The 14,184-nt window shown below is 35.2% G+C and overlaps 1 protein-coding gene across 3 annotated transcripts in view; it reads left to right on the top strand.

Moving 5' to 3' along the window:
• Nucleotides 1–14,184, top strand: part of Fabp5 (fatty acid binding protein 5) — a 143,406-nt gene that overhangs the window by 62,903 nt on the left and 66,319 nt on the right. Inside the window, exon 2 of one of the 3 annotated variants that reach the window (XM_010636251.2) lies at nucleotides 118–1,806. The exons of the other annotated variants lie outside the window; for them this stretch is intronic. Coding sequence (XP_010634553.1) covers nucleotides 118–497 — 380 coding nt within the window. The 3' untranslated portion in view covers nucleotides 498–1,806. Of the gene's footprint in view, nucleotides 1–117; nucleotides 1,807–14,184 lie in introns of those variants that run through there. 3 annotated transcript variants of the gene reach the window in all.

Here is a 14,184-nt window from a genome sequence, read left to right as displayed (position 1 = left end):
GTTTCACTTTCTGAATCAAACCCCTAAAGCAGGAAATATTGTGTATTAATAATCTCTTTAGGTTAATGTGAGCAGAGAACTAAAGAGTCATCCCTGTTTCCTTTGCTCCTCACACAGGTGTAATTATTCTAGTAGTGAACAGCTCAGCAACTTCCTTGTGCCCCCCTGCTGTCAGCACCTGGGTGGCCTGCCCACCTCTGCACTTGTCATCACACGTGACACACAGGGACAGTGCCTACCCCACACCTGACCTTGCGATGATCTGCCTGCTGCTTAGCACCTGGAAACCCAGCAGCCCTCCGCCCCCGGTGTTCCATCACTGCAGAGGTCACACTGGACATCTCCAGTTCCTTGGACCCTGGATGTTCTGCTACCTAACTGACTTTACAAAGCTTAGACTTGTATGGGCTAATTGCCTTCATTTTTATTATACTGGAGCAAGGATTCCTCTCCAGCGAAATTTAGCTATTACTGAGATGCCAGAGGACCTCATCTGATTTCAGATGAACAAGAACTCCCAGAAAAGGAAAAATGTGGTTTCAAATTGTAATGTCTTCCCCAGTGGTATTTTAAATGAAAATAGCCTTTTATGATAAGGCCTAAATCATTGACTAGGTAGAACTTTATTATTTTGTCAAATGGAAGTGACTGAGATATGGATAGATAATGGTAGCTTTTAATATGAAAGTCTTAATGTTTCACTTCTGTATTTTTTGGTAAAATGAATGGAAAGAATCTTGGTGTACACATTTAAAGAAAGCTTCCTTAAGAGCTACAAAATAGTATTTGGTTTTATAATTTTTTTGCAAGAGAGCTAGGAAGTTGAGTGGTATGAGTGGGAGTAAGGAGAAGCATTGAAAATAAAAGGAAGTATTGAATAAGAATGAAGAACAATGTCATTAAGAAAGGACAAAATAATTATACACAGTGGAAAGCAGAATACTGTTGTCAAAGAGAAGGAACACTTAAATGCTTGTGTGAAACTAAGAGACCTAGTAATTAAAATTAGTAAAATAGTCTGCAGAAAAAATAGGCACTTCCAAAATCATACTGACATTTGAGGTTATTTTATATCATTCATGGTAACCTAGAAACGGAATTTTGGCCTCGGAAGAGATTTTTTATTTTAAGAAGACACAGTGTAAGTCCATTTCTTTATAGATATGGAATCAGAGGCATAGAGAATTTAAGTGACTTCTTGTCAGTTATAGAATTGACATGTGAACAAATAGTCCCTAATTTATGGACCGTGGCAAGCTGGACAATGGCTGTCCCAAGATGTTCGCCCGCATCACAATCCCAAAACCTATGCTGTTGTTACTTTAGATAGTGAAAGGAGCTGTGCAGGTACGACGAAGTTAGGAATAGTACTGCGCGGGAGCAATGCAATCACGGAGTCATGGTAAGAGAGGTGGAAGGGTCAGGGAAGGGAAGCCCAAGCAAAGAATTCAGTTCTCTCCCAGCACTTCTGGAAGAATCAAAGCCTTGCCAACGTGTTGATTGGAGCTCACTTCGGATTTCTGACCTCCAAAAATGTAGTATAATAACTTTGTGTTGTTTAGGTTCGTGTCAGTTTTGCACAGTGCAGTAGCAAAAGAACACATGCATTTTCCATTTGAACAGCTTACTTTCTATCTGTAGAAGAAACACAGGAGTTATTGAAAGAAGTAGAGTAATTCAGGAATAACACCGAAAATTCCAGTTGCTGCTACAGATAAATTGTGATACAACTTCCAAAACCAACTACAGATTAACATAGGAACCACACATACTAATCCCGGTACCAAAAAACAAAACAAAACAAAACAAAACAAAAAACTCAGTATGTTTCAAATGTCAGAATTCTGGAGTAAAATTTTAAAATTAAACAAAAATCTTCTCTATCAGGAGTAATTGTAGCAAAATACCAAGCTAACTCTGGCTAGTGTAAATAAAAATGGAAACTAGGGATTAGAAGTCAAACTGCAGAAGGAAAAGAAAAATCTTAAAAGGATCAAAGTGACTACCTTTTCTATCTTTCTGTCTCACTCTGCATAATCTCATGGTTTCTCCTCTTTTTTGTAGGTAGGCTTATCTATAGCCTATTTTTTTTTTAATTTTAGTTTACAGTGGGTTGACCTGGCTGCTCTTGGTTTTCTTAAATCCCAGTCTGAGTCCAACAAACACTAACTGGAATAATTGTTTTCCAAATATGATCTACAAGGAGAGAAAGATGTGACTGGTTTGGTGGGCCAGAGATGCATCCCTATCTACTAGTAATAAATTGGGATGTTTTGGTTCCCATCTGAGAAATTATGAAACTGTAGTGGCCCACACTGTATAGGACAAGGGACCAATGTGTCAATCACATATCTAAATATATAGCATAAGCCAGGTGTGGTGGTGCAGTACTGTGAGTTTGAGGCCAGCCAGAAACACACAGTGAGTCCCTGTCTCAAAAAACAAAAATAAAAATAAAAACAAAAACCGTAGAATGTGGAGCTGGATTTAGAGACAAATTTATAACATTAAATGTCATTATTGTTTTGAAAATAAGAAATATATGGACTAAATATCATAACTTAAGAGGTAAAAAGATTCACAAAGTAACATATAAAATGAGATACATTGATAAAAAATAAAGTCAAAAAAAGAAGCAAACAAAATTAAGAAAGATAAAGGCAGAAATTAAATTACAAAATAGATAAGAATATAGAATTGATCACTTTGAGTAAAATAGCCTTCAAAATATTTATGAAATGAATGAATAAAAGGATAACCCTTGGTAAGTCAAATAAAAAAAGCGGACAGTTAGCACAAGGAAATAACATTATATAGAAGAAATAAAATAAACTCATAGATACCCAAGAGAATTAGAAAATAGAGGACCATGTACAACATATGGAGAAAGATGAATGTTATTTAAACACTTATAGAAAACGACTCCAGTTAAGGCAGAAAAACCAGTAATCTTCTTCTTTTTGTTTTGTTTTTGAGACAGGATCTCACTATGTAGTTTAGGCTGTTATTGAACTCATCTTATGTTCAAGGCTGGCCTGAAATTCCCAGTAATCTTCCTGTCTTAGCCTCTTGAGTGCTGGGATTGCAAGCATGCGCCACCACTCCGGGCTCCCTTATTTAATCTTATTTCTAGCAAGTGTTGAGTAGAAAGGGATGTGAATCAGGAAAATATTTTATTTTTATTTTTTAACAAATTTTTAAAAATTGGGTCTAAGCATGGATAACAGTTGCTACAATCTGACGCTGAGATTATAGATTAGGTTTTAATAACCATTAGAAATGTTTTTCCAAGGTAGTCTCCACCTAGTCGGTCTACTAAGGGAGAGAGGAGATGAGCAGGCAGATTTCAAGGATGTTTGGTCGTGAACTTATTTAGACAAGCATCATCTGGGAAGGATATGATAATGGAAAAATCTGAGACAATTTTAGTATTGAATGGGGCTGAACTAGCAAGTGACTAGCTATGCTTTCTGGCCAAATCTCTTTACTGTCTCATTCTGCTTTGAGTCCTCAGGAGTAGCTATCCTCATTTCCTCCATGATTTCAGGTGATATCTCAGAGGAAAGAGCAATCACATAAATCTCTGATTTTCCAATTTCTAAGACTCCTTCCAGTTTTGAAGTGGTTATTTAAAAAGATATGTGGAGAGAAAAAGAGTGGCTTTCATATTTAGTAATGTACCATTTTGGTTTCCAAGTTACCTCAACTTAGCAGTTTCCCAGTTCTGTCAAATCATCATGGTCTTCCATCAAAAGACAACACTTAACGGGGCCAATATATGAGTAGAAGACTATCAGTTATACCTCTTCATCTTTCCTTTAGATTAGTCTCCTGGGTTTTTTTTTTCTGTGTAAAATTGTATTGAAACTCACTTTCTTCAGCTGCTTGATAATTTCTATTGTCACAAACACGGTAATCTAGAAGGTATCTTTTGGACAATGAATCAAGAAGACTTTGGGTTCTATTTAGTGAGTTGCTCAATACGACTTCTCTGTACAACCTCTGTGCTGGCCAATTCTGCCCTATTCCTCAGGAGTTTATGTTTAGTAAAAGGAAGGTATAATGAAGAAAAGAATCAATGTACTGAAGATGAGCTAAAAAGGTTATGTGAAAAGGCACCTACTTCACCAGCTACAATTCCCTTAGAAATGTGGCTTTTTCTGCAGAGCCACACAGAGGCTGCGGTATGTATGTAACTTTGTTTGTGTGGGAAAATGCAAACCATTCCCCAGCATGAGAAAACTACCACCCTAATGGTTCTTCACAGTTTTAAAGACCCCCTAATCTTTCAAAAGAAATTATATTTTATGGAAAAATTGAGACGAAAAAAAGTTCTCTGCAGAAGATCCTGAAGGTTGTGACAGAAATGATTATGATTAGTGGTTTAGAATGAGTCTAATTTTTAAGCCATGTGGATTCACAATGCTAGAATGTCAATAATAGCATGCTGGGGTTAATGATTGACTCTAAAAGGAGAATGCCAAACAATGAATCATCAGCTTATCTCTTGCCATGCCATGCCTGGGATTTTCTCTGGATGAGTTCCACCCAAGTGTTGACAAAGTTTGACCTTGGATAGTCACTAAGATTTGTTGGGACTGTGGCCAGAGATGCTTACCTGGCACTGGGACAGGTTCTATATTAATGAACCAGGTTATTCTGCCCTGCATGTGGCAAGAAATGTACTTTTTTGAGTTTTCCACATCAATGCTGATTCTGAAAGCTTCCAGGCCAAAAGCTTCTAATTATTATAATCCCATGCAGTCCCCTGGACTCTTTCCTAATATCAACCTTACTGTGAAGCTGAGTTGAAAAACCAAAGTCCAATGATGGGTCATCTAAATATAATAAATATACCCATTTATTAAAGTTGATATCCGTCCCCACAACCTTCACACTGGATTTTGAATTCCAAGTGGTCCTGGCAGCAATTAAAATGAGGATGAGGAACCATCTTTCAGCTGGAACTGGTGCCCAGAAGCACAGGAGTTCTGACCGCAGCTGTGTATCTGATTGGTCTTGAGAAGTACACTTATCCAGAGCCTCCCATTTCTCCTTGGAACATAAATTCATTAAGCAACTGACCTTGAGGTTTATTGTAAGGAACGATGACATTTAAAGAAGCCTTTTCTCGGTGGGGGAAGGGTGCTTCACAGCAGTCTCACGTGGGTTGGTGGTTTGATGATGGGTGGTAAATTGAATAAGGAGAGTGAAATAGTAATAAAAAGAGCATGATAGAAAAAAGACTGAATAATGTCGTCCATCCTGTTAAAATCTCTTCTCCCTGCTATTATCTATAATTTCCAGGTCAATTATCCTAATGTCAACCCAGGGCCTAACTGAGTTAAGGAAAGAATGAAGCTAGATTTGTATTGACATGATGTCAGGAGAGAGTGGCGTGGTGTATGGAAACGCCTCATCGTGCCTCCATTTGGATATAATAGTCTGAGATGCGCAAGCTTCTAATATATCCTGACGACAATCTTGTCCTTGTGGAGCAAAACAAGGGTCTCACTGAGCCACAAATCCCAGAGAAAACTTGATTTCACAAAATATAAAATTTACACCAAACTGTTAGCAATTAATTCTCTTAGAAGCAGAGAAATCGTTGAAAGATTCCAAAAACAAAACAAAACAAAACCAGTAAATAATATCTCTTGAGGAGTACTTTCTCTTTGTCAGGTCTGGGTTAGGCTCTTTAGGCATAATCACAAGTCTTTTTCCAGTTATAAAAAGCAAGTTTAATAAGATGAATGGGGAATTTCTCATGTAAAAGCTAAAGGGGCTCGTTTAGTGGTCTTATGAGTGCTTACTGTGTGCAAGAACCTAGGTTCAATCTGCAGTGCTGAAGCAAAGAAAGTATATTAGCTTAATAAATTGATGTATCAATAAACTATCCTTCTCCATCTTCCCTCTAAGAAATCTTGGCAATGCAAAAGAGAAAATTTACTTCCAAATCTCTCCCCAGCATATGCTGAGGAGATATACTTTTAAACCCGGATAAAGAAGTCTCAGTGTGAAGGTCACCTCCCCAGCAGGAAAGCCTACTGAGGCACAGGAAAGAAAATTTCCTCTAGACTGGAAAAGAAATCCTGGAGATGGGGTAATGTGGTCTTGTCTTTTGGAATAGGTCTGTGCTCCTCTCTGTGGGCCTCAACACAGGTGGAGCCTTTTCAGAGTGTGCACAAATTTCTGTTGGCTCTTGTGTAATTTGGGACAGGGTTAGGGTGAGCAACTCTCTTTGATATGTGGGCAGCCTGGTGGTTCACTTTTGACATGTAATGTAGCAAGGCAATGCACATTCCTGAGTGGCACATTGCACCCTAGACTCAGTGTTCTCACTATGGACACCTGCTGCTAAGACTGGGTGCTATGGCAAGGAGCTCACGCGTCCTTGAGTGGCAAAGCCGAGGGACATCTGAGTGGCCAATCTCTACCCCCCTTGGTCATATCCCCTAAATGATCCAGCCTATTCTCACTGCATAGTTCTTACTGTTGGAACAACTGGGCAGATGTCTTTCAACCAAGCACAAGCTCCAGTCTTTCCTATTTCTCTGGATTCCCCAAACCCTTACAATTGCATACTCATTTGTTTATTATTTGCTATAAATTTCTTCTTGGCAGCAATTTATCATGAAATGTTCATTTCCTACCCAAGCAAGGCAAAAAGAGGTGCCTAAGTACAAAATAGCAAAATTCATTAACATAGATGATGGATAATATAAAGCAATAAATTTTAAGACAAAATTTGTCTAGAATCACACATTACAGTTTCAAACAAAGGGAGGGGACGAAGAACAGGGTAGGGGAAGTAATGGATGCTGATCAACAGAAAATTTTATTCTTAGGGTTATTGAGGGAAATTTATTTAAACATGTTCTTTAAATTTTTAAATAGTTAAACATTTCAAATTGTAAATGGCACAATACAAAATTAGACTAAAAATAATATGGGAAAAACTAATTGTGGCAGTCAATTTAAAGATTAAATGACCCTAGTTAAAGACACTTTAAGATTGGGTCAATTAATTAGACTATCCTGTTTATAAAAAGAATTTCATGAATTAATAGACTGATAAAGTACCTGGTTTAGAATAAGCATGATATAAGAAGGTAGCAGATAATTACTAATACACACTCACACACAAAGAAATCAGCATTAGAATGGACAGAGGGCCTTTTCTGATTGATACAGAATATCATTGATATATTAATTCAAATATATATTGAGTGCACACAACTTGCCACACGCTTCAATATGCTAAGGATACAGTGGATAACCAAACAGATAAGCATATTAAAAATAGGGCAAGATAGAGAAGAGTGAGAGGTTTGGAGTGGAGGTAAGGAAGATGTAATAATTACCAGTAATTATTTTGCCTCAGATACATAGTATTGAAATCACTGATTGAAATACAAGAAGAAATAGAAATAACAGTCCATTACACCTCTTTAAGATATTTCACTTCTCTTTGACAAACCAAAAATTAAATATAAAATGAGAAAGATAATTTTAATAATGTGTAATTGTTAATGTTGATTTATTGATTTATATGTCTACAATTTCTATACTTAACCAAGAGAAATGCATTTTCACCACTATCTAGGAACATATAAAAAAACTAATCACATATTAAGCAGTGAAATACCACACTAAATTTTCAACATCAAAAGCTAAATAGGCTATCATGCAATAACTGACTAACGACAAAAGTATAAATCCAAACCGAACTGTGAGGACATTAAAAGCTACTTTATATTTCTTCAAGATGACAGTGGAAAACATTACATATTTTTTCATTTCTTTGTACATGCAAGTTGCAGTAAAAGGTAAATGCAAAGACAAATTCATTATCATTAACAGATAAACAAAAAGGGAGACAAATGTCCTAAGCCAGAACAACACTATGGTTCAAAGTGTTATAAGTAGAAAGTTTTTCTGGGGTAAAAATAACTTGAAAATAATGTATTTAAAAGCTATACATTTTTAAACTTGAAAATTTCTCAATACATTTAACAATAATGAGCATTGTGAAGTAGTAAGCGAATTATAACATTCACTATTTTTCAAACAATTTTATCAGAAAAATTTTTCATAGCATACATAGTAGCATGTCGGAGCAATGCTGTTCTAAACAGGTGAGGAAGTATTTAGTTGAGTGTTCAATTTGAAAAACACTGATGAAGAATTATGTAAAAATGATAAAGTAAAACTATAAATTTCCAAATTAATAAATATATTCATAATCTGATTCTTTAAAAATGAAATAAAATGACTACTACTTGATTAATCTAAATATAAAAGTAATAAAACTGAAAATAGAAAGTGAAATATTAGTAAAATTATTTGAATAAACTATAAATTGACATAAAAATCACATGAAAGATTTATAAGATTAATGCTATAATACAATTGAAAAATTCACATTTAATGAATGGTCATAAGGGCTGGGGATTTAGTACAGTGGTTCTAGTGCTTGCCTTGCAAGCCCAAGGACCTGAGTTTGATCCCCAGTACCAAAAATAAAAATAAATAAATAAATAAATAAATAAATAAATAAATAAATAAAATGGTCATAAATTACATAATTAGTTATTTCAGAACTTCAACAGACAATTCACTCATTATATAAATGTTTTCAGAAAATAGAACTTCACAGAAAGATTATCAACTTATTTAAAAGAGTGCAATATTTTCTTCCACACTAAAATAGAATTACATAAATTGGAGCCCCAAAACAAGGACTAAGTAATTTCTTTTAGCAATATAGAGCTTAAAATTTCTAGGTACATTACTAATAAACCAATGTGTTATTTTAAGTGAATATGTTCCTTCAGTTTATATCTTTATTTAAATATTTATACACAATTTATTGAGGAATACAAATATTATATATGAAATATATAACAATCCAATATCAGAGACAAAAAGTATAAAATTAATAGATGCTGGAAAGGCATTTGAAAAAATGAAACACTAATTTTATAACTAACTCTACTTAGTGATTTTAAAAATAAGAAACTTTCATAATGACAAAAATATTTCAAGTTCAGTGTAGAATTTTCTATAGGCCAAATGAATATGTAGGTGGAAAACAAAATAATTTATACTTGGTATTTGCAAAACACTCACTGAAAAAATAAATTTGCTTAGTTTCTTGGTGGTATTACATAGATAACATTGTTTCTGTTTTGAATTGCATATGGCCTGGCAGAACTATAATCTTTTCATAATTATAGCCTATGATCAAGTGATAGCCAAGCTCATTTCTTTGTGGAGGTTGCTAAATGCCTTAAGTAGCTAGCTTTCTTAATAAACTAAATAAGCAAACAGTGATGATCATTATCATTTGTATTTCTATAGATCTGCCAATGTAATAAAGCAAGAAAAATAAGTAGAAAATAAAATTAGAAACTCAAAGTGGCAAGATTATCATGTTCTCTGTTTTGACAACCTAAGAAAGCAGTGACAAAAAATATTAGGTATAGTAAGAGATGCATTATAATACACACATATGCATACATATATGCATATACATATATAAAATCTTTTATGTTTTCTATTTACCTGTAAGTTTGAGGAAATAATGGAAAAAAATCTCAATTATTATAAAACAAAAAAGTTTGTGTGTGTGTGTGGCACTGGGGAAAAAAAAAGTTCAGGGACAATTTACTATTGAGCTACAGCCCTAGACCCTTTTATTTTTTAAATTTTGAGACAGGGTCTCACTTAATTGCCTATGCTGTCCTCAAACTTGCCTAGGTTGTCTCAGCCTCTGAGTAGCTAGTATTACAAGCATCTACCACTATGTCTGCATAATACAAACAAAAATTTAAGTTATCTTGGCAAAACTCTAACCAGAAGGAAGGGTTTATATGAGTTAAATTATGCATTTCTCTCCTTAAAGATATAAAATTGAATAAATGAAGATATAAATCATCATCTTGGACAAGAAGTATCAATATATCATAGATTTTCAACTGCTTCAAATTATAGGTATAAATTTCATGCTAATCCAGTTAATATATAAATAATTCTTAGATATATCTGGAAATAAAATTAATAAAATTTGTGAAAATTATGAAAGATTAAATAAAGCAAGAAATCTAGAGGAGTCTAGAGAAAGGATAAAATATTTTCAATGTACAAAATTTTAAAATGTTTTACAAATTATATATTAAAAATAAAATGCAAAAATAAAAGCTACAGAAAAAGAATATTTGCAAAGAATGCTATTGATAAATGATTTATATGTGTTACATACCAAGAACTTCTATATATTTATATATAAAATATAACCATATACAACTAGGTAAAACATTATAAATGGACAATTCATAAGAAAGGAAATTTAAGTGACTCAATTTATATGTAAAGATTATAAATTTTAGCTGTGAAATGCTATATATGTAAGGATTTGCACAAAAGGTATTTTCATAGACTTCTGGCAGAATATGAATTGTGAAGAACTTTTTCAAGTGAAGCAATCTGGTAATATTTATGAAGAATTCTAACCCAGCAATTCTGTTCCTGTGAATCTGTCACATAGAATCAGAAACTTTGATACCTTAGAATATCTGCTAAAAAAACCCCTCTTACTATTTGTAGAAGAAAAAGTGATTGCCTACCTATAAGAAAATACTTGAGCATATTGTTATACCCATGTATGAGTTTTAAAATTAAAACTATATCCACTAAGCTAAATATTATTCAATGTAAAAATTAAAATGCAGAGAAATGCTTATGTAACTATCATGCTTGTTAGGATGAATATTAATTATAAAAAGTCTATATATGAGAGTGAGGATTATATAGATATTTTCAAATAACTGTATGAGCATAGAGAAAGAGGGAGAAGAGCATTTATAGGCTGCTAGTGGATAGGAACAAGGTGTAAGGAGACAGAAAGGGAAGATGATAAATAAGCTTTAAGAAGTTCAGAGTTCATTGCAAAAAAGTGAGTTAAAATTTTAATCTGTTACTGGTTCACATTGTAAAAATTGCATGTGTACATTAACTAGAAGGTTAATATGAATGGATTAAAATATTGACTTCTTGGACTATTATTTTAAAATGGTATGATGATTTTCTAGAAAATGAAGGAAAAAAATCAATGAAAAAGGTCAGGAAAGCTTGTAAATGACAAGAAGGAAGGGAAAAATTTGACAATGTGTTAATTAAAATGTGCTCATGCTCATTGGTCTTCTTTAGATTTTTCAGTCTTCTCAGCTGTTAGAGAAATGAAGATAATGCATAGTAAAGAGGAAAGGAAATAATTTCCAAAGGTATCATGGAAATCTAAAATGCTATTTATTGTTACTCAAGGTAGAAAATTGATTTAGCAATTTAAGAATACCCCAAATCCCAGTAACTGTTGTGTTCAGCTGTACTCTTGCTTCTTTTCTTATTTTAGCAGATGATATAGTTTGGGTATGACTTAAGTGTGCCCCCAAAGCTTGGTCCCCAGGGAACCAGTGCTGAGGTGCTGGAAATTTTTAAAAGGTGAAATCTAATGGAAAGCAGTTAGTTACCTAAGAACCTTGCTTGGAAGGGACTAATGTAGTTCTTGTGGGATCTCAGTTCAGTTCCTGAATCCCTCTACTCCCTATCTTGTCATATGACCTGTCTGTCACATACACTCACACTATTATGGTATATTTTCATGTTATGATGTAGCCAGAGGGCCTATGCCAGGATGTTGATTCCATACTCTGGATCATCCAAACCTTGGGTTAAATGAATTTTTTTTCTTAAACTATTACCCAGACTCAGGGATCTTGTTACAGCAACAGAAAATAGACTAACGCAGTGGAATACAACCAAGGTCATCTCATTTGCACTGCTAACAGGATCATATTTAGAGACTGGGTGTGAGTTAAGCAATAACAAAATGCTTCCTGTGGAAGTAGAAATACTTCACAATGGGGGAGTCCAGGGATCAGCTGCTGTGCATACAACCCTTTGGAGAAATAACTCTTTCTTGATTCTTATTCCATGTGGTAGCAAAGAAGTTCTTGAGTTTAAAAGAAATCCACCATAAGACTTCTCGCTTAGAAGAATTCAGAGTGCACACACGTACTACCATAAAAATCAAGCTGTGCTTTGAAGTTGCTTGTAAGACTTGTAACCTCATATTTTAATAGTGTTATGATTTAGATCTAAAATGTCCTCCAAAAGTCTCATATATTCTGAGGTGAGGCTGCCTGAGGAGGAGGGGCACTGAGAGAGTGACCTGGAAGGGTCCCTGATTTCTCTCTTTTCTGTCTGTATCCTGGCTTCTGTGGGGTAAATAGCTTTCCTCTACCATACTTTTCCACTGTGCTGCTCCTGTCTTAAACCACCAAAACATGGACTGAACCCACTGGAAATATGAGCCAAATAAACCTCTCACCTTCAAGTTGTGGGTGTTGTGTATTGTGTCCCAGTGACAAGAAAAAGACCAATACAGAAAACTGGTACCAGGAGTGGGGTCCTAGCTATGCCTGTGACAACATGATTTAGAAGCTTTTTAAACTGATTTTCAGGAGGAGTTTGGAAAGGTTTAGAGATGCTGGATAGAGTCTTAGAATACTGTAGGAAGATTGATGGCAGATGCTGGTGAGAGCTCAGAAAACCAGAATACTGGTAGGAATGCAGATATTAAAAGGTCAGGCTCACAAGGGTTTAATTAGGAATGAGGACTCTACTGGAAACCAAACTAGAGGCCATGCACGTTTGATTCTGACAAATGTTTTCTATGACAAATGTCTATGTTTTCTACATGTTCTAAGACTTGTGTGAGGCTGAATTTAAAGGTGGCAGACTAATTGAATGGATGCAGGAAATTTCCAGGAAGCTCAGAATTCAGGTTATGGCATGGATATTGCAGGCTACTTTAAAAGACCTACTGTGAGAATCAGGTGCAAAAAGCAAACTGAATTATTTGAGAAATTTGTACAGCGGCTAGAAAGGAAGCACCTGTAAAGTTGGGGGAAAAGAGCATGGTTGATGAACAAATTAACATTAAAAAGAAGCCAAGTACTTCAAAATAGAAAAGATGCCTTGATGGCATCCTCACCCATCCCCAGCTCAGGAATGTAAAAGGGCACACTTCTTTTTATAAAAATTATTTTTATTTATGTATTTATTTTTATTAGTACATGTTTGCAGTACATAATGTTTACATTCCTTGTGGGGAGTTGGTACCTTATTTCATCTCTGTTATGAAAGACTGCATTGAGAAGAGAGCTCCAGGGTGTTCTATTCCTTCAGGAACACCTAGAAAAGTATTTCCAAGTTCAGACATTGAGGCAGTGAAAGGGTACTACAGGTATGGTCCAAGGGGTCACATGTACTGCTCAAGCTGACATCAGACCTTGGCATCATCCACTTGTTGTTAGTTGTGCAGGCATGTAGAATGTAAAAGTTATGGGGTCATGGAAGTTTCTACCCCGATTTCAAAAGAAGGCCTAGGAATCCAAACAAGTGTGACAGGATCTCAGTTCCAGACAGGAGCCTTTGAGGGGGCATGCTTGAAGCTGTGTGGGTGAAGCTAGATGTACACCAGAGACCTCAGTAAATTGGGGATGCTGGGAATGTGGAACATCTGCTGAAAAAAAATACAGTGAGTGGAGCCAGCCCAAGAGAGGTGGCATGTGAACTGCAAATGGCAAGGTCATAGGAGTAGGGCTGGCGAGCTCTTTGGAGGTCCCATTTCACTACAGTGTTTTCCAGGTGCTGTAAATGCAGCTACAGGATTTAATGTTTTCCTGTTGAGTGTTGGTCTCATTTTGGTCTGAAACCTTTTTATTGTCTCATTCCTCCATTTTCCAATGTCAATATTTAACCTGTACCATTGTATCTTGAAAGTGCTCTTTTTTTTTGTAGGGCTGGCGAGCTCTTTGGAGGTCCCATTTCACTACAGTGTTTTCCAGGTGCTGTAAATGCAGCTACAGGATTTAATGTTTTCCTGTTGAGTGTTGGTCTCATTTTGGTCTGAAACCTTTTTATTGTCTCATTCCTCCATTTTCCAATGTCAATATTTAACCTGTACCATTGTATCTTGAAAGTGCTCTTTTTTTTTCTTTTTATTGAGGTTGTTGGTACAATATAGGTATACTATACAGTTACATTCATCATTGGGATTCTGTACCTTTACATAATAGGTCTTGATTCTCATTTTTCCCCTTGTCCCTGCCCTCCCTT

This window comes from Fukomys damarensis, unplaced genomic scaffold, assembly GCF_012274545.1.
Source record: "Fukomys damarensis isolate Sample0158 unplaced genomic scaffold, DMR_v1.0_HiC HiC_scaffold_5, whole genome shotgun sequence".
Lineage (NCBI taxonomy): Eukaryota > Metazoa > Chordata > Mammalia > Rodentia > Bathyergidae > Fukomys > Fukomys damarensis.
Note: the sequence above shows the minus strand (reverse complement) of the source record. Positions and strands in the feature narration are given on the sequence as shown.